At 37.9% G+C, this 27,313-nt stretch overlaps 1 protein-coding gene across 2 annotated transcripts in view; it reads left to right on the top strand.

Moving 5' to 3' along the window:
- Window positions 1–26,260, top strand: part of RAD54B (RAD54 homolog B (S. cerevisiae)) — a 49,869-nt gene extending 23,609 nt beyond the window's left edge. For both annotated transcript variants that reach the window (XM_005879231.2, XM_014550243.1), the window contains 12 exons: window positions 2,625–2,819; window positions 4,332–4,613; window positions 6,232–6,394; window positions 9,060–9,285; window positions 9,548–9,755; window positions 12,603–12,742; window positions 15,542–15,832; window positions 18,950–19,125; window positions 20,759–21,020; window positions 23,757–23,823; window positions 24,013–24,213; window positions 25,887–26,260. In XM_005879231.2, the coding sequence (XP_005879293.1) occupies window positions 2,625–2,819; window positions 4,332–4,613; window positions 6,232–6,394; window positions 9,060–9,285; window positions 9,548–9,755; window positions 12,603–12,742; window positions 15,542–15,832; window positions 18,950–19,125; window positions 20,759–21,020; window positions 23,757–23,823; window positions 24,013–24,213; window positions 25,887–26,107 (2,432 nt within the window). In that variant the 3' untranslated portion in view covers window positions 26,108–26,260. The remainder of the gene's footprint in view (window positions 1–2,624; window positions 2,820–4,331; window positions 4,614–6,231; window positions 6,395–9,059; window positions 9,286–9,547; window positions 9,756–12,602; window positions 12,743–15,541; window positions 15,833–18,949; window positions 19,126–20,758; window positions 21,021–23,756; window positions 23,824–24,012; window positions 24,214–25,886) is intronic.
- The last annotated feature ends 1,053 nt before the right edge of the window (window positions 26,261–27,313 follow it).

The following is a 27,313-nucleotide window of genomic DNA, read 5'->3' as shown; positions in this document are numbered from 1 at the left end:
GAGGTAGGTGTTAGTATTATATTTACTTAGAGATTCTTAAACTGGCATAGAGGGGAACTTGTCTAGGGTCACATGGCTAGTAAGTGGCAGACTCAAGATTCAAACCCAGCCAGATTAGCTCATGCTCTTAACCCTCCTCCTGTTGTACAAAAGAAAAGATATATCTAAGTCTGAGTACCTTATGGTATTTCAAAGTTAATTATAGGTAATTTCTGAATTCTCAGAATTTATTGTCTTTTGTTGTATTCCCTTTTTTGGCAAGGGAAGGGTCTTGGACATAACAGTCACTTTTTTAGGTCCTGGGAACACAACAGGATATTTGACTCTAGAACAGTGGTTCTCAACCTTCCTAATGCCCTGACCCTTTAATACAGTTCCTCATGTTGTGGTGACCCCCCACCATAAAATTATTTTCGTTGCTACTTCGTAACTGTAATGTTGCTACTGTTATGAATCGTAATGTAAATATCTGATACGCAGGATGTATTTAGGCGACCTCTGCGAAAGGGACGTTTGACCCCCAAAGGCGTCACAACCCACAGGTTGAGAACCGCTGCTCTAGAATGTTTTACCCAGCCATTTGATGAAGACATACCTCCCCCTCCCCGTTTTATAGTGATCCTAAGAATTACATTTTTCTCTTGGATAACCAAATATAAAACAGGAACAAATTTTAAAAGTGCAGAAAGATATCAGTCTTTCATTTAATGCATAGTAACTGCTACTGGTAGAAAACATGCAAAAAGAAAATGAATTACAATTATACACCACAGCCATAGCCATTTTGGCTCAGTGGATAGAAAGGTGGCCTGAGGACTGAAGGGTCCTGGGTTCGATTCCGGTCAAGGGCATTGTACCTTGGTTGCAGGCTTGGTCCCTGGCTCTGGTCAGAGTGCATGCAGGAGGCAACCAATCATGTGTCTCTCTCACATCGCTGTTTCTCTCTCTCTGTCCCTCCCTTTCCCACTCTCTAAAAATCAATGGAAAAATATCCTTGGGTGAGGATTAACAACAACAAAAAATTGCACACCACAAAAGTTTTTTAGAGTTAAAAAAACTAATCAAAGTATCTGTATTTTTTTGTTAATGCTAAAAACGGAAAACTTTATCTGGGAAAATCAAGGTTGACAAAACAACCGAAATAACGTGACAACTATCTATTTATCTAAAAACTGGTAAATTTTGACCTGGTCGGTGTCACTCAGTGGTTGAGTGTCGACCTGTGAACGAGGGGCATGCAGGAGGATTTGGTGCCTGCTTGTGAAGCTGTTGGCTCCTGCTCTGGTGTCTGAAGCTGGCCACTGGGTGTGTTAGTTCTGGGCCTCTTGGAAGGGATTGTTGTGCTGGCCAATGTAAGATGCTGCCCGTGGCTGACTGGTCCTCGGCAACCTGTTTGGAGCTACAAGCAATCCATAGGTTGGAGCTGCCTCTGCTGGGCCTGGGTACGTGCAGGAAGGACCAAGCTGCCCACCAATGCTGGTTTTTACCAGCACCGGGCCTGGGGGCAGGACAGCAAAAATCCTAAGGCAACCCTAGATCCACCTCTGCCTTCCCCCGCCTGGCCTTGCCCTGCCTGCTGGCTGTCTATAGCTGCAGTCACAGGAAGAGCTTATGGCTGTACTCAGCAGGGGTAAGCTCTACAGGGTGGGACCAGAGGGAGTCCAGCAGGTATTGCATGTGTTAAAAATTCTTGCACCACTCTGGTTGAAAATCACTGACATATAACATCATACTAATTTCAAGTGTATAATGTAATATTTTATATATATCTTTTTAAAAAAATATATTTTATTGATTTTTTACAGAGAGGAAGGGAGAGGGATAGAGAGTTAGAAACATCGATGAGAGAGAAGCATCGATCAGCTGCCTCCTGCACACAACCAAGGTACATGCCCTTGACCGGAATCGAACCTGGGACTCTTCAGTCCCCAGGCCGACGCTCTATCCAGTGAGCCAAACTGGCCAGGGCTTATATATATTTTGAAATAATCACCACTATAAGTCTAGTTAACATTGGATATGTTTTTAGAAGGTGATTCTGAAAATGTTTGAGAAAAGTACAGGCTTTTGTAAGATGGAAAACCTAGAATCTTAGAATCAGTGGCCCAGCATGATTACTCTCTAACTGGGACACAAAAGTATTTTAATAAAATTCAGTCTCATTCCTACTTTGCTGTTTTACATTTGTTCTTATTTGAAAAAACTACAGATTTTTCTTTCAGAGAAATTTGTGATCTTATTTTAGGTTACCCTGACTTGTTGAATCACTGTTAATTAAATCAGTTGTTAAAACATGTGATTTTAGCTATTTTCCCATGGCTGTTGAAATATTTTTAATTCTTAGAGTTTTAAAATGTTTGCAGTGATTATTATGTTATTTTACTTTAACTGAGTTTATATGACTTTGAGATTAAAAATTTGTATTTATTGCTCTCATGGTAATGCTAGTACCTGACATTTGAATTTCTCAGTTTATAAAATGCTAACATGATAATGTCAAATATTCTTTCATACTTCTTAATACAGTCTGATTTTTTTGTGTTTTTTTTTGTTTGTTTGGCTTTACTTTTAAACATTAAAGTGATCTCTAGTAATATGGTTTATGTTTTATATTTTTATTCTAGTTTATTCATCGCCTGAAGACCTAACAGTGTCTAAGGGACAAGAAGTGGAACCTGGTAGTGTGGTTAAATATTTCACTGTTGTTTGGTGTAAGGCTTCAAAGAAAAAGCACAAAAAGTGGGAAGGTGATGCTGTTCTTATTGTCAATGGAAAATCTCTTACATTAAAGGACCTGGAAGGCAAAGACATTGGAAGAGGTATTGTGATATTACCTAATGTTTATGAATTGGCCTAAAATTAGCATATATCTTTGGTTACATCATTGAAATCTAATTGGGTTTTATAAAGGGGTCGTTTAAGATGTTCATATCGAAATTTTCTCGTAAACATAAAATTCTCTCAAAATGTTTAGTCTTATGTATACTAGCTCAGTGAGGCAGATCCCATCTCATAGTTTCATTTTCTTCAAAAAAAAGAAAAGGGGGGGCTATTATGTATGAAGATAAAACTATAATCCTCATTAATGTGGAGAGATCAAGACTACTGTTGAATTCTGATAGTTTGCGGAATAGAGCAGCTGGTCTTTGGCATTTTGGAATAGAAGCTAACTAATTTCTTCCTCTATTAGAGCATTAACATTAAAAAGTGCTCCATTATAAATCATTTAAGAATATATATATGTTACCAGTTGGTACAGATTGTAAATTTTAGTCCAGTTTTAATAGGGCAAATTGTAGCAATTTCCAGCTAGTTTAAACAGGTCATATTTTCTAAAATGTGAGTGTTTTATTTTTTAGAGCCTTAAAAACATTTATGGTAGACACAGTTCTTACCCCCCTGTAATCACACAATAACTATATGCATTTAAAGTAGACAGGCATAGGAGTCTAAAAGTTTCTCACTATCTGGTTAATGAGCTCATTTTGAACAAACCGTGACTGACTTACTCATATTTACATTCCATCAGCACCTTACACATGGCAACACTTAATAAATACCTGTTGAATTAATAATTCAAACAGACTTGGTGTAAAATATCCCACTTAAATTTTTTAAAAATTGATTTTAGAGAGAGGAAGGGAGATGGATAAGAGAGAGAGAGAGAGCGAGAGAGAGAAGCATCGATGTGAGAGAGAAACATTGACCTGTTGCCTTCCATACACACCCTGACTGGGATGGACCTGGCAACCTGGATATGTGCCCTGGCTGGCAATTGAACCTGCGACCTTCCTGTGCGCAGGATGACGCTCCAACCGACTTGGTGACTTGGTGTAAAATATCCCACTTAAATTTTTTAAAAATTGATTTTAGAGAGAGGAAGGGAGATGGATAAGAGAGAGAGAGAGAGCGAGAGAGAGAAGCATCGATGTGAGAGAGAAACATTGACCTGTTGCCTTCCATACACACCCTGACTGGGATGGACCTGGCAACCTGGATATGTGCCCTGGCTGGCAATTGAACCTGCGACCTTCCTGTGCGCAGGATGACGCTCCAACCATGTGAGCCACACCGGCCAGGGCTAAAACTTGGCTGATTTTTTATAACTTTATTATTATTTATTTTTTCTGATTTCTTAGTGTTTTTTGTCTTCTTTTGTTTTGTTTACCAAAGTGATAAATTACATTTTCATTCTGGCTAATGGGTTATACAAGGCTATTTGCATTCAAAGCACAGTTTTCTTGTATAGTTATGGGAAGGTGACTATGGTATCAGTAATTAAGTCATCTTAGAGTATCAGGAAATTAACTTTCTTTGTTCTCAATTTAAAGGCACTGGATATAAATTCAAAGAGCTTGAAAAGATCGAAGAGGGCCATACAATGATGATTGGCGGAAAAGAAATAGAAGTCATGGGTTCGATCTCCCCAGATGATTTCAGCAGTGGCAGATGCTTTCAGCTTGGAGGAGGAGGTCCTGCTATATCAAGTTCTTCTCAAGCTGCCAAGAAGTGTTTTTCTAACCCCTTAAAAAGTGTCTATAAACCAAGTTCAAAGGAAAATAGGCAGAATAGTTTCCAAAATTGCAAACCACGCCATGATCCATGTGCACCAAGTAAGATTTAAAAATTAGTTTGAATATTCTGTTTCTCCTGTCAAAAGATTGTTGGTATGTGAATTTAAACTTTAAATTTTCTTTTAAACTTTTCAGATGAAACTATGTATATATTATTCTTCAGATACATAATCTGATGTAAGGGATAATGTTGATGTTGAGTAACAATGTGGTTTGAGAATTAGTTTGTAAGAAACAGTAATAAAAATTCTGTACATGCATTGAAGGAAAATATGCAAATTGTAGATGTATACACACAGACATACATGTGTATGATTTTGGATAAAATATGACATTTAGTAAGGAGAAAAATTAATAAATTAATGAATGAGGATTATATTTTCTATACTTCCATTTTGAAGACTATGTCTTGATTATATACATTATCATATTAAAATATTGAATAATAAGATGCCATGTAAAGAATTAAATTTTAGCCCATCTGGCATGGCTCACTGGTTGAGCATTGATCTATGAACCAGGAGGTCACGGTTTGATTCCTAGTCAGGGCATGTGCCTGAATTGTGGGCTTAATCCCCAGTGGGGGGCGTGTGGGAGGCGGCCAGTCAATGATGACTTCAGATTTATCATTTGAGACCTGCTATCTAGTTATATTTGATTTTGTAATTTTTGGTGGTATTTTAATAAAACTTTTAAATTGTGTTAGCATATTTCTAAAGAATCACATTATTGTTCTATGGTTACTTCATGCTGCTTTGCAAAGATTCATTATTTTGACATTCATGAATATAGTGATTAACTTGAAGCAAATAATGGTGGTGAAATCAATGGAAAATTCTCAGTTCTTCCGGTTGATAGGAGTAGTGGTCATTGTTAGTATGTACAGGACTGAAAATAAAGAGTCTTTATGTTAAATGTAGGGAGCCTTTCCAGAATAAGAAGCTGTGAGCTTTGCAAGCACATGTTGGCAAAATTCCAACCTATGCTTTCGGTTGGATAGTTGGATATAATAGTTTTCTTTGCTTTGAGTACTGAACTATTAAATGTTGTGGCTTAGTGGATTTCTTATTAGAAATAGTGAATTTCAGAGCACTTTGAGTATATGAAGTTTAGAAAACTCTTTGTAATTCTTTGCATGAAATCTTACATCAATAAGGCATGAGATTTTATTTTTAAACTAGAGGTCCAGTGCACGAAAATTCATCACTGGGGGGGGGGGCCCTCAGCCCAGCCTGTGCCCTTGCTTCTTACCACCCGCCTGTTCGCTGCTCCTTAGCGCTCCCTTGGAGGTGGGAGAGGCTCCTGCCACTGCCGCTGCACTCGCCTGGCTTCTGGCTGAGCAGCGCTCCCCCTATGGGAGTGCACTAACCACCAGGGGGCAGCTCCTGCGTTCAGTGCCTGCCCCTGGTGGTCAGTGCATGTCATAGCAACTGGTCATTCAGCCGTTCAGTCTATTTGCATATTAGCCTTTTATTATATAGGATTTTGTACCCTTGCTTAGCATTAATGTTATTCAATTTGAAGAGTTTTGGTTTTCTTTTTTGCCACAAATGATGGCAAACAGTTCTATCTTATGAGTAATTAAAACAAGATAATGTAGTTGCTAACAAAGTGAAATTACAATTCATTTATAATATTGTTTTACCTTTTTCTTAAGATTCCCTTGTTATGCCCCGACCAGACAAAAATCATCAGTGGATGTTCAATAAAAACTGTTGCCCTGTTGTGGATGTTGTGATAGATCCTCACCTTGCATATTATCTTCGACCACATCAGAAAGAAGGAATCATATTCCTTTATGAATGTATGATGGGAATGAGGTAGGAAAAGAAATCATTTGAGTTGAGTCTAATCTGAGTTTTGATTTAGCCCATAACATAATGGTTTTCTAGGAAGAGTCTGATACAATGATTCGCAGAGGGTCCATCATGAATTTAGTTGGAATGATGAGTGGTACTTAATGTGTGCATTTATTTCAAAAGTGGTTCTTGATGGATACCATATATAGCCATCTTGCCAGGAGCTGGGCATACAGGAGTCAGGACCATGGCCCTCACTCTTCATTTGAAGAAACAAATAAATGCAGTCAACCTTAATGGGATACAATAAGAGCTCATTACTAGTATGATAAAGGTATATGGGTCCAAAATGGAAGAAACCTTAATTCTCCTTATGAGAATTTTAGAAAAAGGTTTTTTTCTTATCTCGCCTCTACTTAAAAAAGATGACCAAGATTCCCCCCTTCCTTTTAAATCGAGTTTTCTGATTAAAGAATGGTAGTATCCTCTCTTAAAGATATGATAGAAGTCCACCTCAATCCCCCCAGAAATCCAGACAAAGGAAATAAAAGAAGTCAAATGTCCCTGGAAACATCTTGGTGTATTTCCTTCCAGTTCTTTCTTTAATGCATAGGCCCTTGATTTTTAAATTGGTCGTTTTACAGGGAGTTGGGAATGTCAATTCCTAAAAATTCTGAGAACAAGTTAAGGGAATGTTGTCTCCAGGAAATTGTCCAGACTCATGTTCTCGCTCAGATTTGCTTTTCTCTTTGGAGATCTTATCTCAGTTGGCCTGGGAATCATCTGTGATTTCTTCTATTTCACCTTCTCAGTCTAATCAAACCCTGCAGCAGCTGTGGGAGCCGATGTCGTAAAGTTACGTTTTATCTGTACTATTGCAGTGACTCCTACCTTGCATATCTGCTTCTCATACTCCTTAAATCCACTCGTTTGGTATTTCTGTAAGATAGTTCTGAACGTGGCATTCCCTTGCTTAAAATAATTCAGACTCAGAACTTAGAGCAGTGTTCCTAATCTGTGATATGCACTCCCCTTCTGGTATGTTGGGTAATTTTAGGTATACATGAGCACGCTTTATTTTTGAATTTTAATAGTAGTGTATTTTAGCCAATGAATTATTAGAAAAAAAAAACAGCACATTTAACTTTTGGTTTCACGGGTAAATTATGTGTAGAAAGAGTTTTCTTTTCAAATACAACTAAATAAAAAGTATGCGGATTGAAAGAAAAATAATAAAGAAATAATAACACATATGGCAAAAATTGTGATGGTGGTCATGAAAGCCTGGTGTTTGGGAGACACTGACCTACAAGATACAGTCTGACCTTTCAAGGATAAGTAGCTCCATCTTTTGTCTTCTTTCTGCCTGTGCTGCCAGGTCCATAGCTTTGTATTTCCCTGCTTGGAATTCAACTCAAGGACCAAGTATACTGAACTACTCAGTCTGTGTAGTGAATTCCTTTTCATCTCTTAGAACTTTGCTCAAGGTGCATCTTCTCAGGGAAGCCTTTCTTGTGCTCTTCTCTTTACCATGAAAGATGCATTACTGTTTTCTCTCTGCCACTCAATATCTCAACTGGCATTCAGTCTTGCCTTGGCAAACTGTTGATGAAAAATGGTAACAGTGGCTAGAATTCATATTTGCAATTTTATTTCCATACTTTGCAATGGAAAACATATTTTAAGAATTGCTTTTGCTTATTATTTCTAGCAATAAGGAATAGAATGATTAACAGACTATACTTATGTTTTTTGGTAATATCCTCAATTCCCTTGGACTTTGTAACCTTTAAAATATCTATCAACTATATCTGTCAAAGGGTTTTAAAAACTATAAAGTGGTATGGGATGCCACTTAAAATATTTCTTGTACTATTTTTTAAAAAATATATTTTATTGATTTTTTACAGAGAGGAAGGGAGAGGGATAGAGAGTTAGAAACATCGATGAGAGAGAAACATCGATCAGCTGCCTCCTTCATTCCTTCCACTGGGGATGTGCCCGCAACCAAGGCACATGCCCTTGACTGGAATCGAACCTGGGACCTTTCAGTCCACAGGCCGATGCTCTATCCACTGAGCCAAACCGGTCAGGGCTTCTTGTACTATTTAATTTTAAATTGCATTAACTTAGTAGATCTGTGATAACAGACTCTTAATAAATTAATGTGTATTAGGTTAAATATTTAGTATTTAATATTTCTTATAGTGCAGGGAGATATTTTGGTTGAAGTTTTTATTTACTGTCAGAGAATCATAAATACAGCTTGATAGCTGTTGATGGTTAGGATTACAATATATTTTAAACTGTTTTGATAACTACTAACAAGACTGATAAAAACTGCTGAACTGTTAGTGATAAGGACAGTTCAAGTATTCATATGTAGATATAAAATTGAGATTCATTTCTAGTCTAAGTATATACATATTAGTAACAAATGATTTAGATTCAACTCTAATTTCAGATTTAGTAATTTCTTAGGCAATAAATATATAATGAGTACAATTATCAAAGTTGCAAAAGAGATATGTAAATCAGCTGAATGAAAAACTAGAAAAAGTATTTAGGGAATAGAATTGTTTTAATTACAAAATATCAGCTTCTGGTTCTTGACTAATAAGTGAGGATTTTAGAGCCATAAAATATTTTCCTATTGTGATTAAAGAAGTGTAATTATTTCTAACAGAGTGAATGGCAGATGTGGAGCTATTCTTGCTGATGAAATGGGTTTAGGGAAAACATTGCAATGTATTTCACTCCTCTGGACTCTACAGTGTCAGGGACCTTATGGAGGCAAGCCGATAATAAAGAAGACACTTATTGTCACACCTGGAAGTTTGGTGAATAATTGGAGGAGAGAATTTCAAAAATGGTTAGGAAGTGAAAGGATCAAGATATTTACTGTTGATCAGGTAAGAGACTTAAAAGTTTAGCCTTGGTCACTGTCTAAATCTGTAGTTTTTCAAATCGTTACTGTAATTTTCACTCTCTAATGTAGCAGTTTCTCAAGTGTATGTAACTCTCCATCTCCTTTGCAGAAAAATGGAATCTTTTTGGTTTTGAGTTAACATATTCTAATACTTGCTTAATGGCTGTGAGACATATGCTGCTTAAATTTTATTTCATACAGTTTCTGCCCAAGATTGGTTAAGTATTATGTTCTCCTTTCTTTAGGACCACAAAGTAGAAGAATTCATCAAATCTCCATTATATTCTGTTCTAATTATCAGTTATGAAATGTTACTTCGTTCCCTGGATCAAATTAAGAATATAAAATTTGATCTCCTCATCTGTGATGAAGGGCATCGTTTGAAGAACAGTGCCATTAAGACAACTACAGCCCTCATTAGCCTCGCTTGTGAGAAAAGAATAATTCTAACTGGTCAGTATTTACTTTTGGGTGGAGGAGATGGAATTGCTGCCTATGGAACATATACAACTTGTAATATGATGCTTGGCATCCAATGAATCCGTGTTATTATTATTATTTTTAATATTTTTTATTGATTTTAGAGAGGAAGGGAGAGGGATACAGAGATAGAAACATCAATGATGAGAGAGAATCATTGATTGGCTGCCTCCTGCACACCCCCTACTGGGGATGGAGCCCGCAACCCAGGCATGTGCCCTTGGCCGGAATCGAACCTGGGACCCTTCAGTCCGCAGGACGACGCTCTATCCACTGAGCCCAACCGGCCAGGGCCGAATCCATGTTATTGAATGGAGTTCATGCTAATAAACCCATACTAATAAAGCCTTGGTAGAATTGAATTTCCAAATCCTTATGTAATATTCCCCAGCTCGTCCAAAGCTCTGAATAGTTTTAGTAAACATACCAACTTGACTTCAATCATTAGCGTTTCCTTTTTTCTTGTCACAGGACATTGCTGCTTGACTTTTACTAACATTAAGTTATTTACTAGTAGCTTCTTCTACAAGTTCTACCTAGTCTAGAATTAGAGAAGAGTACTACAAGCAGTGAATTAGGGACTGCAGAGTCTAGACAGCCTTTGTGATTTCATAGGATGACACTGTGCTAGTGTATTGCTTTCTCTTGTGGCCACATACCCCTCTCTGTTTTTCCTTTTTTTCTTCCCGAAATCCTTTTGTCTTATCACCTGTTTGTATTCTGCCTTTTTTCTTTTCCTTTTTTTTTTTTAAGTTTTCCTTTGGCCTCTTTCTCTTATGTATTACTTAGGATGATTTCAGGTACATCTGAATTAAATGTGCTTATTCTCCCACATAACTGGAAGTCTAGAGCAGGTACAGGATCAGGGGTGCGATACAGCAGCTCAACAATCTTTACAATGATTTTGGTTCTTTTTGTCTTCTGCTGTGCCAGTGCTGGCTTCATCCTCAGGCTGGTAGCAGGTGACTGCAGCAGTTCCAGGCATCACATCTAGATGTGATATCCCAAGGAGAGCGGAGACTGGCTCTTCCTGTTGCTCTATTTTCAAGAGTGAGGAAACTTTCCCAGAAGCCCCTCTCTCACTTCCTCTCATGTCTCCTGGGACAGGGTGGGTCAGATGATGTTGGTGGAAACTGTCGGTGCCTTTCCTAGCTCCCCTTTCTGGTTGCACCCATCTCTTAGCTGCTACGACTATTGATTAAACAACTCATGTCTCCCATCTCTTCTGGAGAATGATCCCTGGTTGAATAAGCGCTTATTCTGTCACCTATAGCTTGGCCAGTGATTGACTCACAAAAGGGAAAGTGGAAAATGCCAGCCCGCTTGCTTCAGAGTAATTTCAGGACCAACTTTATGGTACAATTTATGCTCCAAGCCTCCCTATAATTTAGCTCGAGGCTATCCTTGTTTATTTTCTCCCTCTGCTATTTTTGGGTTCCATTATTCTGTTTGTTCCAAGAGCACTCCCTCTCTAAATCATGTGCAACCAAATACTTATCTCAGGCTCTGCTTCTGAGGAACCCGGTATGAGACACAAACCCTTGCTACATCCGTCATTGGCAAAGGGTGGGACTATTATGATTGGCTTGGGTTCATCAGTTGGGGCTAGGTGAATGCCTGGAAACCAACCACAATGATCCTTATTCCTCTCCCTCCCCTTTCCTTCTTGTTTTCCCCATTCTCCCTATTTTTATTAGTCATTGTCATGAATTTTCTTTTAAAAGTGTAACAAAATGCATACAACATAAATATATTTTCTCTAGTCTTTCTATGATGTGTGTAAAAATGTAGAATTGATTAGCTGTGTTAAAAAAAAAACCTGGTAAGCATTGGTCCAACCTGGAGTTGACCCATGTAGTTTTGAGGAAAGTGATCCTTAAACTCTCTGACATTGTAAAATTCATATTGTTCATGTTAATGAAATAAGTGCAATTTTAAAAACAAATTTTATTATTTATATCTTTGGACAATTTTTTCTAGTCTGTTATACTTTGGACTATGCTGACTTATATGTTCTTTTGATATAATTATTGAAGCATGCTAATGTTCTTTTGAATATTAGTTAGCCAAAGTTATTGAGTATGTAATATATGCAGGGTATATTAATTCATTCCAGTCTGTCAACCTTTCAGATTAATGAAGATCCCACTTTGATCTGGCAACTTTGAAAGACAATAACAGTAGGTGCCATTCACTGAGTGTTTTACTAAATGTCAGGCACTGTGCTGGTCACTTCACATACATTGTCTCTATTTTTTTTTCTTTGTAATACCACTGGGAAAGTATTATCTTCCCACTTTTATAAGTGAAAAAAAAAATCCTGAATTTAACTTAAAGATAAGCTAAGGCAATTTGAAGTCACACAGTTATAATAATATTAAGAATTACTAAGGATTATGGAACATTTATTGTGATCTAGGCCCTATTCTAAGTAAGTATATGGATTATCTCATTTGATCCATACAACTCTAGGAGCCACTATGATTATTCCCATTTTACAAATGATAGAACTGGGGTAAGTAACTTGCTCAGAGTCACTCAGGTAGGATTTGATGCAGGTAGGATTTGAACCCAAGCAGACTCCAGAACATGCACTCAGCCACTATGCTGTACTAAAGAAGAATTTAGTATACAGTTAAAACCAGAGTTAAAACTTTACATAATTATTAATATATTTTTCAACTTGATCTGATTGCTCTTTTGTCCTCAGTTTTAGGGACTTTGCTTAAAGTTAGTCCGTTTAAGGAAGTAAGTACAAATTTCTATGTAGGTCTGTGATTGTAAAACACAAACTTGACCTCATCACTTTTAATTCTTTAGGTACTCCAGTTCAGAATGATCTGCAAGAATTTTTTGCATTAATTGATTTTGTAAATCCAGGAATATTAGGCTCTTTGTCATCTTTTAGAAAAATATATGAAGAACCCATCATTATATCAAGACAACCTTCTGCTTCTAAGGTATAATTTATTTTAATCAATTTAGGTTAAAAAAAAAGAGCAGTATGAAAAAAATAAAAAGAGCAGTATGCCTGGGGAAATTCTCTATAACTTGGGTAGTTTTAATTTAGGAGAAATTAAATTAGTATTGTTATTTTTCCCCCCTCACAATCCTTGAACTCCTGTATTCCTTATTTTAGAAAATAGTAGTATCACTTTTTAAAATTTCATAAATAGGTATTTCATATAGAAAGAATTATAATTGATAGTAAACATGTAAAAAGGCTCATCCTTACTGGCATTGAAAAGTAAACCAAAATGGCCCTTGCCAGTGTGGCTCAGTTGGTTGGAGCATCATTCTGTACACCCAAAGGTCAATGGGTTTGAAACCTGGTCAGGACACATACCCAAGTTGTGAGTTTGACTCCCGGTCAGGGTGTATATAGGAAGCAACTGATCGATGTTTCTCTCTCACATCGATGATTCTCTCTCTCTCTTTCTTTCTCCCTCTCCCTTCCTCTCTCTCTAAAATCAATAAAAACATATTTTTTTCTATTGATTTTCAGAGAGAATGGAAGGGGGGGGGAGGAGGAGAAGACAGAGAGAGAGAGGCAGAGAGCGAGAGACACATTGATTGGTTACCTCCTGCATGTGCCCCGACTGGGGCCAGGGATTGAACCTGCAATCCAAGTACATGCCCTTGACTGGGAATTGAACCTGAGACCCTTCAGTGCTTGGGGCAAAGCTCTAACCACTGAGCACACTGACCAGGGCTGATATTTTATTTTTTATTTATATTCTATTTTTTAATTTTTTATATTTTATTGATTTTTTACAGAGAGGAAGGGAGAGGGATAGAGAGTTAGAAACACTGATGAGAGAGAAACATCGATCAGCTGCCTCCTGCACACTCCCCACTGGGGATGTGCCCGCAACCAAGGTACATGCCCTTGACTGGAATCGAACCTGGGACCCTTGAGTCTGCAGGCTGACGCTCTATCCACTGAGCCAAACCGGTCAGGGCTTATTTTTTAATTAAAGTTGATATACAATACTATATTAGTTTCAGGTGTATAATATAATAATTAGTTATTTATATAACTTACAAAGTGATTATCCCCATAAATCTAGTATCCATCTGACAGCATACATAGTTATTACAATATTATTGACTGTATTCCTTATGCTATACTTTACATCCCAATGACTCTTTTGTAACTACCAATTTGTACTTCTTAATACTTTCCCCTTATTCACCCAGCCTCCAACCCCCCTCCCATCTGGCAGCCATCAAAATGTTCTCTAACTATAAGTCTGTTTCTGTTTTGTTTGTTTATTTTGTTTTTTAGATTCCACATATAAGTGAAATCATATGGCATTTGTCTTTCCCTGTCTGACTTATTTCACTCAGCACAATACCCTCTAGGGTCATCCATGTTGTTGCAGATGACATTTCACTTTTTTAAAAAAAAATTTTTGGTTATGCTAATATGCATGCATACAAGTCCTTTGCCAATTTGTACTTCTTAATACTTTCCCCTTATTCACCCAGCCTCCAACCCCCCTCCCATCTGGCAGCCATCAAAATGTTCTCTAACTATAAGTCTGTTTCTGTTTTGTTTGTTTATTTTGTTTATTAGATTCCACATATAAGTGAAATCATATGGCATTTGTCTTTCCCTGTCTGACTTATTTCACTCAGCACAATACCCTCTAGCATCCATGTTCACTCAGCACAATACCCTCTAGGGTCATCCATGTTGTTGCAGATGACATTTCACTTTTTAAAAAAAAAATTTATTTCTTTACTGATTTCAGAGAGGAAGGAAGAGGGAGAGAGAGGTAGAAATATCGATGATGAGAGAGAATCATCAATCGGCTGCCTCCTGCACCCCCCCACCCCCCACCAGGAATCGAGCCTGCAATCCAGGCATGTGCCCATGGCTGGAATCAAACCTGGGACCCTTCAGTCCGCAGGCCGACACTCTGTCCACTGAGCCAAACTGGCCAGAGCCGTTTCACTCTTTTTTAATGGCTGAGCCATAGTCCATTGTGTATGTACCACTTCTTCGTTATCCATTTATCTACTGATGGACACTTAGGTTGCTTCCATATCTTGGTTATTTAAATAATGTTGCACTGAACATAGGGATGCATATATCTAAACAAATATACACATATGGGATTTATTTTAAGCTTCATTGTGAAGTTCTGTATACTCTAAAGATTCTATATAACCAGTGTTTTGAACTCTGCATCTGGTAGATTGTTTGTCCCCATTTTGTTTAGTTCTTTTTCTGGAGTTTTATTATATTCTTCCATTTGGGACATGTTTTACTCATACTGTATTTTGATTTTAAAACTGTACTATTATTTAATGAATAATGTGTAACAGTTTGGAAAGAATCGGTAGTGCTTTGTGCCAGTAATTTCCTATAGGTTTAATTTTAGGATTAATAACTTGTCAAAATATTTGCTTACAAGACTTTGCTGTATCAGCTCTTTGCTTTGATTTTAAGACTATGTACCATTACAGTATTCACATGAAAACTTCCTTTCAGAATAATTAAGTTTGTAGAGTATAGATTTCTGGTTGCTCTCACTGGTGCCAAATAGCCAAACAAACAAAAATTTAGGAAACTGTGGCTTCACTTAATTAAATGATTATGCTGAACATTTATTAGTAAAGAGATGATGGTTGGTTTTCCTTTCACAAACTTGTATTTCATTTATTCTGATGAATCAAAAATCTGAATAGAAGTAACTAGTTTATCATTATAAAATATTTAATGTTCATTTTAACTGCTATTTCTTTCATAGGAAGAAAAGGAGTTAGGAGAGAAAAGAGCATCTGAACTTGTTTGCTTCACTGGACTCTTTTTCCTTAGAAGAACCCAAGAGGTCATAAATAAATATCTTCCACCTAAAATAGAGAATGTAGTCTTTTGCCGACCAGGAGCACTACAGCTTGAACTTTATCAAAAGCTGTTGAATTCTCAGGCTGTGAGGTTCTGTCTTCAAGGGTCGTTGGAAAACAGTCCTCATCTGATATGCATAGGAGCTCTTAAGAAACTGTGCAATCACCCCTGCCTTTTGTTCAACTCCATAAAGGTAAGTAGCATGTGAGACTGTGTCAGGATGTGAGCTGAGGGTTCTACGTCATGTGAAGCTAAGAGGGCAGATTGGACTAATTCCTGGGGTTGTATCTGTGGGTTTCCCCAAGGATCTGAGTCTCTTCAGGATGGTTCTGCTCTCGAGCAGGTTCGGCCCCTGTTTGTTCTTCAGAGCATGTCCACGTCCGTAGAGCTGAACTAGGGATGGAATGGGTTTGAGGCTCTGCCTTCTAGACTGTGTGCCCCATGCCCTTTGGTACCTTGTCTAGTACTTTGTCATGGTTTCTCTTCCTGTCTTTTATTAATAGAGCCAGTCAGTTTTGTTTGTTTGATGCTAACAAATAAAAAATTTGCCATTAAAAATATTTTATTTTTTCTTCATTATAAAGTAACACATGATTTTTGTATGAAATTCAGAAAATCACAAAAAAGACAATAAAAATGATATACTGGTTAGAATGCAAATTGTTAAATAAATGGAAGATAGTTTGGTAATATGTATCAAAAGCCTTATAATTTTGTATATTTTTTTGACCTGGCATACCACTTTTTGAAATTTAGTATAAAGAAATAAAGCTCTCCAGCCAGAGAAAACCACATTTTGATATTAATAATAATAATAATCTTAGCTAGCACTTATTAAGCACTTATCATGTACCAGACATGAAGTACTTTTCTAGATTGACTTATTCTTTTTTTAAAAAAATATGTTTTTATTGATTTTAGAGAGGGAGAGAGGGAAACATTATCGATTAGCTGCCTCCTGCATGCCCGTTAGTGGGGATCGCGCCTGCAACCCGGGCATGTTCTGTGACCAGGAATAAACCGGTGACCTCCTGGACGATGCTCAACCACTGAACCACACCAGCCAGGCTAGAATGATTTAATTAATTAATTTTTAACTTTTTTACTTTTATTGATTTCAGAGAAGAAGGGAGAGTAAGAGAGAGATAGAAACATCAATGATGAGAGAGAATCATTGATTGGCTGCCTCCTGCACTCCCCCTACTGGGGATTGAGCCTGCAAAACAGGCATGTGCCTTTGGCCGGAATCAAACCTGAGACCCTTCAGTCTTCATGTGATGCTCTATCCACTGAGCCAAACGGGCTAGGGCTAGAATTATTTATTCTTGATAAAATTCTATGTAATGGGGACTGTTATGACTATTCCCAATTTTTTGTTGGGGAAATAGGGACTCAGAGATATGTATATATAATCTTTTTATAGAGACACTTAATTTTGATGCTGTGCTTATTTAAAACCTATTTTCCCACTCAATAAATTGTGAACATTTTTCCAAATTAGGTACCTTCTACAGATATGATTTTTAATGGCTGTATAGTTGAGCTGACCATTGGATATTTAATGAACATAAGGCAGCTTGAAGTATAGTGAGAGTTCTATTTTCAAATTGGAACAAGGTACCAGTTCCCACTGTACTACTTACCATTTCTTTAACCATGGCCAGGTTACATCTGCAAGCCTGGCTTTCTTAACTGGAAAGCAGAGACAGTAATAACTTCCTGATAATGTTATTGGGCAGTTTGATGAAATAGTATGGGAAGTTGCACAGTGATAGCCTGTTATCTCCAACTTGCCCTTACCAATTTTTATTCTGATATATTTTTCTTTAAATAGTAAAATGATAATTTGCAAACAAAGGAAAACCTTTGGGTGCCACATGATGCTTGAAGTAATTAATTATTAATTATATATTTAGAAAATCCAGTGTTGTACCAGAATTCTTGAAGTTTATCCTGCAATGGGTTATGTTTACATAGTTTATCATAGAAGTCAGCTTCTATAACTCTGCAGTAGACAGGATTATAACTATTTATTAAGCAACATTTTAAGAAACAGATTCTATATATTTGGGCATGATGTCTAGCAAAAATAGAAGCTAAAAATTCTTCCTTAAATGGGAGACCTTATGATGATCTAGAGAATGTATCAGTTAACTATTAACAGGCATACTGTACTGCATAGGATACTATAAGTAAGGATCCATATAAAATAGCTGAAAGAGTCTCCCACATGTGCAGGTAATAGTGATAAATTTGGTAAATGTGGGAGAGAGTGGGGAGACCTGCCAGTCCCAGAAATCTAATCTAAAAAGTAATGAAGTCATTAATAAATATAATCTCTAGTTATATGTTTACATTTCAGCTTGGCAGTTTTAGAGTGGGAATTTCAGAGGTGCTGACAATCGCTTTGGAATAAAATGATTCTAAAAACTAATGGTAAAATAAAAATGTTGTTGTAAGTAAGAATAAGTTTCTGTCAACTTATTGACAGGATTGTTCCTTCTTGCAGAAGAAATTGATAAGATGGAGAAAACTACTGTGCTCCTTTTTGAGTATCACCTGGGAGGGGCTGTGGAAGCCCACAAATCAGGAGAGAAAAGTTAATTGCGGGGAGGGAAAAGTGGAAGAAGAGCAAAAAAGGTATCAATGATGAGACAGCTCAGGCTTTGGAGAGGATAGATTTTGTAGCACTATTTGCCCTCTGTTTTCCTCTCCTTTATTTCTCTGCTTCTGACTCCCTATACACTGCACCCCTACCCCCTCCCCCCCCTTACAACCAGACAGTGATTCTGCACTTGTAGGGTGAAGGCAGCAGGCATTAGGAGACTGCATTAGAACTGCTCTGTAATTAACTCAGTAGGACACATGTTACTTTTTAAAAATATAACCAACACCCTGGCCAGTGTTCTCAGTGGTTAGAGTGATGGCCTGTGTGCACCAAAGGGTTGTGGGTTTGATTCCTGGTCAAGGGCACATACCTGAGTTGCAGGTTCGATCCCTGGCCCCAGTCGGGGCAAGTGCAGGAGGCAACCAATCGATGTGTCTCTCTCAAATAGATGTTTCTCTCTCTCTCTCTCTCTCTTCCCTTCCCCCTCTCATTTTCCTCTCTTCCCCTCTCACCTTCCCTTCCACTCTCTCTAAAAATCAATGTCCTTGGGTAAGAATTAACAACAACAATATTTACATGATAGTTAGCTTGGTCTTTTCAGGAAGCTATTAATATTCATCTTTCCTCCCATAATTTGAGCATTTTTCTCTTCTAATTAAAAACAAACAAACATGAGCCAGTGTTAATCATTCTTTTGAATAGGAAAAAGAATGTAGCTCAACTTGGGATGAAAATGAAGAGAGTAGTTTATATGAAGGCTTGCTAAATGTGTTCCCTGCTGATTATAACCCTCTCATGTTTACTGAGAAGGAGTCAGGAAAACTTCAAGTGCTGACAAAGCTCTTAGCTGTTATCCACGAACTTCGTCCTACTGAAAGGTAAGTGGTCAGTTTAATAACCTGCTTGTAAGTGCTCCTGGAATTTTGGCTTAGAGTATGGCCTTACTCCCCTGCCCCTCCTTTCTTTCAAAAGAAGAAAACATTAAAAATAAGTTGTTTTCTTTGGGGCATGATCAGCGTCTGTAAGTTTTTATTTAAGAAAAAACTAAGTATAAATACATATATTTAAAAAAAAAAAAACCCTAGAGAAGTCTTAAAACACCCAGCTTGTACTTTAAGCTCTTTCAAATTCTTTTTTTTACCATCCCTTAAATGTTGATACCCCTTAGGGTTTTCTCTTTAGTCTCCTTCATACTCTAAACACTCTTTCTGGGTTATCTCTATTCCCCATAGTTTTAACTATCACCCATATATCCCAAGTTTGTCACTCTCATCCAGCCCTCTGTTCTAGTTTCCACATCCTTCTTTCTAACTCTTTAATGGACATCTAAATCTAATTATTTTTCTTTTTTATCGGTCATTACATTCCTTTTTAATCTATTTCTGGGCAGACTCTCTTGTTATTATCTGCAAAATCTCCAGTGAAAATTACAGTTTGGCGTCATTTTAAATTTACAAAGTATTTCTCTCATTCTTGATTTTTTAAATTGCCTCCTCTTCTTGTGAATATTATCTCTTACTTGAGGATGTTGTTTTCTGTTTCCTCCATTGCTGTTTTAATCAGGTTTCTCCTCTTTTGTTCTATTTTTAATGTTGGAGACTCACCGCAAATAGATGGTGATCTGTGGTGTCCATTTATATTTGAGAGTGAGGCGGTGAAACTTACTGAATGTTATGTGTGCATGGGTAAGGCTTGTTGATTGGTCTCCTTCATGGGGTAATTAGGTAGCGAGTTGGCTTCTTTATTTAGGGACTCCTTCTCTCTGTGGATCTTTTCTCTGGGGCCATTCATGTCACCTCAGAGAGGAATCTTCCAATAATATCTTTCCTGGGGTGGGATGTAAGAGGGATGCCTGGCTGCTGCTGTTCTAGGTTTGGCAGGAAAAGGGGCCTGGGATCTTCTGTATGCATACTTTCATTCTGATTAGTCATTATAGCCCTGTCTTTTAAATTCCTCTAGTCTTTTTCTTGGGTTTACTTTCTCCAGACAATAAACATTGTATTTGAGAAAGAAAAGTCAACTGGTTACATGGGATAGGGCCTGGGTTCTATATCAGTGCTCTTGTAAGAGCTCCAGTCCCCTTCCTCCTGGGGCACCTTAAGGAGATTCTCTGGGGTGAAGGAACTTGCACTTGTTTCTTATTGGAATCTCCCACTTTGGGCACTTAGGTTTCACCTTCTCTGGACTCATAAGTAGGTCACTATTTCATCATTTTCTGTTTTCGTATATAAATGTCTCCTTAAAAAAAAAAATCAAAGATAGAGTATTTCTGTTTCTCATTCTCTGGCTGTTTTTAGGGTGACTTCAGAGAGGTGAAGAAGGCAGAAAAGTTTTTACTTTACTATCTTAAAACGGGAAAATCTCTTAGATATTGACTTTAAAATTGAATTTGAAGGAGAACCTGAGTTTTAACGTATATGGTCATTGTTGCATGTTCTATAAATATCAGTGATTATATTATTTGGTAATTTTCTTTCAAATATACCCAGAATCTTTCTTTTTGATTGACAGGGTTGTATTGGTATCCAACTACACACAAACTTTGAATATTTTACAAGAAGTATGTAAGCGTCATGGATATGCTTGTACAAGACTTGATGGACAAACACCAGTCTCTCAAAGGCAGCAAATTGTTGATGGCTTCAATAGTAAATACTCTTCTGATTTCATTTTTTTATTAAGTTCAAAAGCTGGTGGCGTGGGACTTAACCTTATTGGAGGGTCTCACTTAATTCTCTATGACATTGATTGGAATCCAGCCACTGATATCCAGGTAGGACTAGTTCTTATGCATTAAATAAACATGATAGAATGCCTGTTGGAGATATACCTGCTGGGGATACAAAGATGATGATGTATGGTAAATGTTGGTGAGGTATGGTAACTGAGCCCCTATTTTGCATCAGGCACTCTGCTAAGTGCTTCACATCTATTCAGTTTTCACAATAATCCTTCTAAGTGTAGATAGCCCCATTTTGCAGATGAAGATATGAAAGCTTATTCTAGGTCACATAGTGTAACTGGACAATCAGTGGGTCCGTGCTACCTGTCACTACTTGAGCCAATTAAGCAGAGACAGGGTTGAATCGTATATGAGCGTTTATTCCAATACTGCCAGCAGTATGGGAGAGCAGCAGGTCATCCACGAAAATCTGCTCTGCACCCACCATAAGACAGCTGCTTATATAGGGTAAGACAAAGAATACACAGGGAAATATGAATTATAGGTATGGTGAAGTAGGGATTATTATAGGCATGGGGAAGTAGGAGACTGGGGTGGGACTCCATTGTTTGGGCAACAAAGTTGTTAGTCTTTCATGATAATAGGCTGATAATAGGCAGTTCTTGAATGAGAATGGTTCCAAGGTTGATTCCCAGGTCTCAGTTTGACTCCCAGGTCCAAGGTTGAATCCCAGGTCCTGGGGGCGCACAACTCCCAGCCAGCCACTGAGCCAAACCGGTTTTGGCAATAGGCAGTTCTTGAATGAGAATGGTTCCAAGGTTGAGTCCCAGGTCCTGGGGGCGCACAACTCCCAGCCAAGTCGACTGTCCTTTCTTTAACCAACACAAGGCAATCATGGTTAACAGAGCATGATTAATATTTCCCATAACCGCAGCTAGGCCCCAATATTCTATTTTTGCCCCTAACAATAGCTTATAAAAGGCAGAGCCAGGATTCAAACCCAAATCTGTATGTCTCTAGGCTCTAAGTTACTGCAGGTACTTCAGGCCTAATTTTCCTCCCCGACCGGAGTTCTATGGACAACACTTAATTTTCCTAGCATCGATGAGTATTGTCAAACAGAGTTCACTTGCATCTTGGGACATCAGGATGCTTACGACCATCAGAGGGAGACAATTAAGTATTACAGATGCTATGATCAATGTTTGTGCAGAGTATAGTAAAGATATAAAATTAGCTTATTTAGGAAAATAGTTCAGAAGAAGCCTTTGGTTTACTGCAGAATACAATCCATCTTTATGTGTTTTAAGATTTCTACTTACACGTTTGCGCCTCAGTTGGTATCTGTGTTTGTATTACAGTGAAAAGATACAGATTAAAACCAGTGAAGGTAAAGGGTACATGGGGTAGAGACCAGGGACAAGCTTCCCTTTTCCCTCCCCTACTGGAGTTCTATGGACAGCACTTAACTTCCCCAGCACCGATGAGTACAGTCAAACAGAAGTTCATTTCATCTCGGTGTCCCGAGTTTTTGTTGGTTGCTCACGTAAGCGTGAAGTACTTGAGTGACTGACCTCAGTTATTCAGTCTCCAACTCCACCAGAGGGCAAACTGACAGGACAGGCCCAAAGCCCTCCCCTAAATCACACTGTTAGCATAAAAGATCTAGTGGCTGCAAGGCCCCAGGTAGACAGAGACCCTCTCATCAGGCAGTATATGCCAAGGGCTTAGGGGTTATCTACTTGGAGCTGGAGGGAAGGCCAGACCTTTCTTTGGAAAGTGCAGGGTTTGCACATCAACCCTTACTGCATGGTATCATTGGTCCTGAAACCTCAGGGAATTACCTAGAGCAGTATTTCTCAACCTTCCTAATGCCGCGACCCTTTAATACAGTTCCTCATGTTGTGGTGACCCCCAACCATAAAATTATTTTCGTTGCTACTTCATCACTAATTTTGCTACTGTTATGAATCGTAATGTAAATATCTGATATGCAGGATGTATTTTCCTTCTTAAAAATTAAAAATAATTAAAGCATAGTAATTAGTAACAAAAACAATATGTAATTACATATGTGTTTTCCGATGGTCTTAGGCGACCCCTGTGAAAGGGTCGTTCAACCCCCAAAGGGGTCTCGACCCACAGGTTGAGAACCGCTGCTCTAGAGCCTGAACTGATGGCAGGCATCCTCAGGATTCCTTAGGGATGAATCATGAGCTACTTGGACTGGGAATAATCCCTCTGTGCTCGTGCTACACGTGGTTTCTTTTCATTCTTCTTCTTTTTTTTAAATCCTCACCCAAGGATATTTTTTCCCCATTGATCTTTAGAGAGAGAGAATGGAAGGGAGAGAGAGAGAGAAAAACATCAATGTGAGAAAGATACATTGAATGGTTGCCTCCTGCATGTGCCCTGACTCGACCAGGGATCAAACCTGCAACTGAAGTATGTGCTCTTGACTGGCAATCGAACCTGTGACCCCTTAGGTCCATGGGCCTGTGCTCTAACCATTGAGCAACCGGGCAGGGCAGTTCTTTGCATTTTTGCTATCTAAACTCACTGTGCCATTCATTGATGCAGGTAGACCCTCTGACTTTATTGACGCCCCTCTAGTTATTTCATAGCCCCACAGTGGGTGTCCATGCCTTTCTTTTTCTCAGGAGAAAGATAGGAAGTGGAGAATGCTTTGACATGCCTGGGCTTTGTTTTTTGAAGCTATAAGTAAAATCAAGAATTCCTAATCTTAAATGTATTAATGCAAATTGCTTATGGGGAAAAGTCTATTAGTTTCAACTGTACTCTCAGAATTCTCATTTATTTTCTAAGGCAATGTCTAGAGTGTGGAGAGATGGTCAGAAACATCCAGTACATATTTACAGACTTCTAACCACAGGTAATAACCCGTCAGTGTGCCAAAAAAATGTATCCCTTTGAATAATATAAAAAGAATTGTTGTTGTTAATCTGTGCTTCCGTGTTAGGAATTATTGTTATTTTGTTAACTATATGCTAACCCTATTTTACCCTGCAGAAATAACAGACATAAGGATCTACAGTAAATCTAATGAATGTTTTCCCTTCAGGTACAATAGAAGAAAAGATCTATCAAAGGCAGATCAGTAAGCAAGGTCTTTCTGGGGCGGTTGTAGACCTGGCCAAGACATCTGAGCATATCCAGTTTTCAGTAGAGGAGCTTAAAAATTTGTTCACATTACACGAAAGTTCACACTGTGTGACTCATGACCTGCTTGACTGTGACTGTGCAGGAGAACGAGACCATACAGGTTTGTTGTATGTTAATTCTGTTCTGATGGTAAAGTTCATTTGTCTCTCTGCGGTAGTTGGAAGTATTTAAATATAGAATAACTAAAATATTTACCATTTGTATATGTTAGTTTCTTTCCCCCTGCAAGTCAGAGGGCAACTGCCAGATCACTATTTGAGAAAATATTAATTAGAACCTTAATCTCTCCATTTCGCTTCTTATTTCTGAAACAGCTGTGAGAAATTTAGCTTAGAGAAATCTTTCAAATTCTGGCATAATGGCTTGAAACATTGATGAGAAAGAAACATCGATCAGCTGCCTCCTGCACACCCTCTACTGGGGATTTGCCCGCAACCAAGGTACATGCCCTTGACTGGAATTGAACCTGGGACCCTTCAGTCCGCAGGCTGACGCTCTATCCACCGAGCCAAACCAGCTAGGGTTCGCTTCTTAATTTCTGAAACAGCTGTGAGAAATTTAGCTTAGAGAAATCTTTCAAATTCTGGCATAATGGCTTCAGAATTAGAATCCTTATTTCTGTTTCCCTCAAAACATGCACTTGACAGAATAAGCTTACTCTTTGTTTAATTTATGTAGACCTTAATCATAATGGGAACATATTTTCTGAGGCAGTTAGCAGGGGCCACCATACTTCCCAGTACTTGATGAACTGCTAATGTTGGTTAAGTGAAGCTAAAAACCTCAGTCCTGCCCTTGCCGGTGTGGCTCAGTGGATGGAGCGCTGGCCTGTGGACCAAAGGGTCCCGGGTTTGATTCTGGTCAACGGCACGTACCTCAGTTGCAGGCTCCTCCCTGGCCCGGGCCCTGGTCGGGGCTCATGCAGGAGGCAACCAGTCGATGTGTTTCTCTCACATTGATATTTCTGTCTTTCCCTCTCTCTTCCACCCTCTGTAAAAATCAATGGAAAAATATGCCCGGTTGAGGATTAAAATAAATAAGTAAGTAAGTAAGTAAATAAATAAATAAATAAATAAATACAAACATCAGTCCTCTGTAATTAACACCATTCACATAGGAACTGGATCACAAGTGGGACTTGAGTGTTCAAGAGTTTGAAGTCACTTGATAAATTATATTGAGTAGGTTAAGAAGTTAGACTGTACAAGACTGACATGGAAACTTTATATTTTATATAAATTAATATTGGGTCCTCTACCGTATTTTTTTTTTAAAAAAAACAACAACAACAGTTTTTGCTTTTATTTTCTCTTCCTTTTTCATTGTCTTTACTCTGTTCTTTTTCTTATTTTTCCAGTTGAATGCCTAGCTTAATGGTTTTCAGTCTTCTTCTATGAAATGGGTATTTAAGGCTGTAAATGTTCCCCAAGGCTGGATCTCATAATTTTGAAATGCAGTTTTTTTATTATTAAGTTCTAAATATTCTGTATAATGGGCTTGATTATGGAGTGTTGTCCCAGATTGTTCCAATTATATTCCGAATTTGGAAATATATCTAGTCCAAAGGTGTTAGATAAGGGATTGCAGCCCTGTAACATATCTCTGAATGATTATTTGTTTAATGTATGTCTCCTATTAGATCAGAAGGTCCTAGAGATCAGAGAACAAAATGTAATAAATTGCATAAACTCATTATATCATAAAATAAAAAGTATTGTATATAGTAGAATTTTGATTGGCTTGAGGATTTTCTCATTCTTTTACTTATTGCAGGTGATTCATTGGAAAAATTCCCTGTCTCTAGAAATTGTCAGCTTGGCCCACATCACAAGAAGTCTGACTCCCTGAAACCTCTCTCCATGTCACAGCTGAAGCAATGGAAACATTTTTCTGGAGATCATTTAAATCTTAAAGATCCTTTTCTTGACAGAATAAGAGAAAATGTGTCATTCTTTTTTCAGAATATAACCAATCAAAATACTGCTGCTCTGTAATGAAAGGTTACTTCATGACATTCCCTTGCCCCCCCTTTAAAAAAATAACAGTAATTAAATGTAAGTTTTGAAAATGGTTAGAATTATTTATTTATTTAATTAAATCTTTATTGTTGAAAGTATTACATATGTCCCTTTTTTCTACCCTTGACCCCTCTAGCCTGCCCCTGTCCCCCACCCAGGCCTTCACCATCCTATTGTCTGTGTCTATGGGGTATGCATATATGCATACAAGTTCTTTGGTTGATCTCTTCCCACCTACCCAACCATCTCGCCTTCCCTTTGAGATTCCACAGTCTGTTCCTTGCTTCTATGTCTCTGGATAGAATTACTTACATTACAATAATAAATTTGTTACGAAGTGTATCAGAGTTTTGATACAGCACTGTTGTTTGATTTTTTATATATATTCTTTCTTAAAAATGTATTTTTATTGATTTCAGAGAGGAAGGGAGAGGGAGAGATAGAAACATCAATGATGAGAGAGAATCATTGATCGGCTGCCTCCTGCACGCCCCCTGCTGGGGATCGAGCCTGCAACCCAGGCATGTGCCTTTGTCCGGAATCAAACCCAGGACCCTTCAGTCCACAGGCCGACACTCTATCCACTGAGCCAAATCAGGTAGGGCATATATTCTTAAATGTTAAAACATTAAAGACATCTATCATTATATAATTTTTTATTAGTAATTCCGTAATTAATGCACTTTTATCAAGTACCCACTAAGGAAGTTTCATAAGGAATATTAAAAATGGTAAAATACCTGTTTTTGGAAAATCTAATCTGATTAGGAACATTAGACATAGATGTGTCAGATAATTGAATAACTTGATAAATTTAAACTATAGTTTAGTATAATAATCTCCAGATCCATCCATGCTTTCACAAATGGTAAGAGATCCTTTTTTTTACAGCCACTATGTAAATGTACCATTGTGTAACCGTGCCATAGCTCTTCTTTTTTTTTTTTAATCCTCACCCAAGGAAATTTTTTCCATTGATTTTTGGAGAGAGTGGGAGGGGAGGGGGACAGACAGAGAAAGAAACATCGCTGTGAAAGAAACACATAAAATGGTTGCTTCCTGCATGCATCCTGAGCAGTGCTGGGAAAAGCCTGCAACTGTGGTACATGCCCTTGACCGGAATCGAACCTCGACCCTTCAGTCCACTGGCCGACGCTCTAACCACTGAGTCAATCAGCTAGA

Source organism: Myotis brandtii, unplaced genomic scaffold (genome assembly GCF_000412655.1).
Source record: "Myotis brandtii unplaced genomic scaffold, ASM41265v1 scaffold59, whole genome shotgun sequence".
Lineage (NCBI taxonomy): Eukaryota > Metazoa > Chordata > Mammalia > Chiroptera > Vespertilionidae > Myotis > Myotis brandtii.
This window is presented reverse-complemented; position numbering and strand designations above follow the sequence as displayed.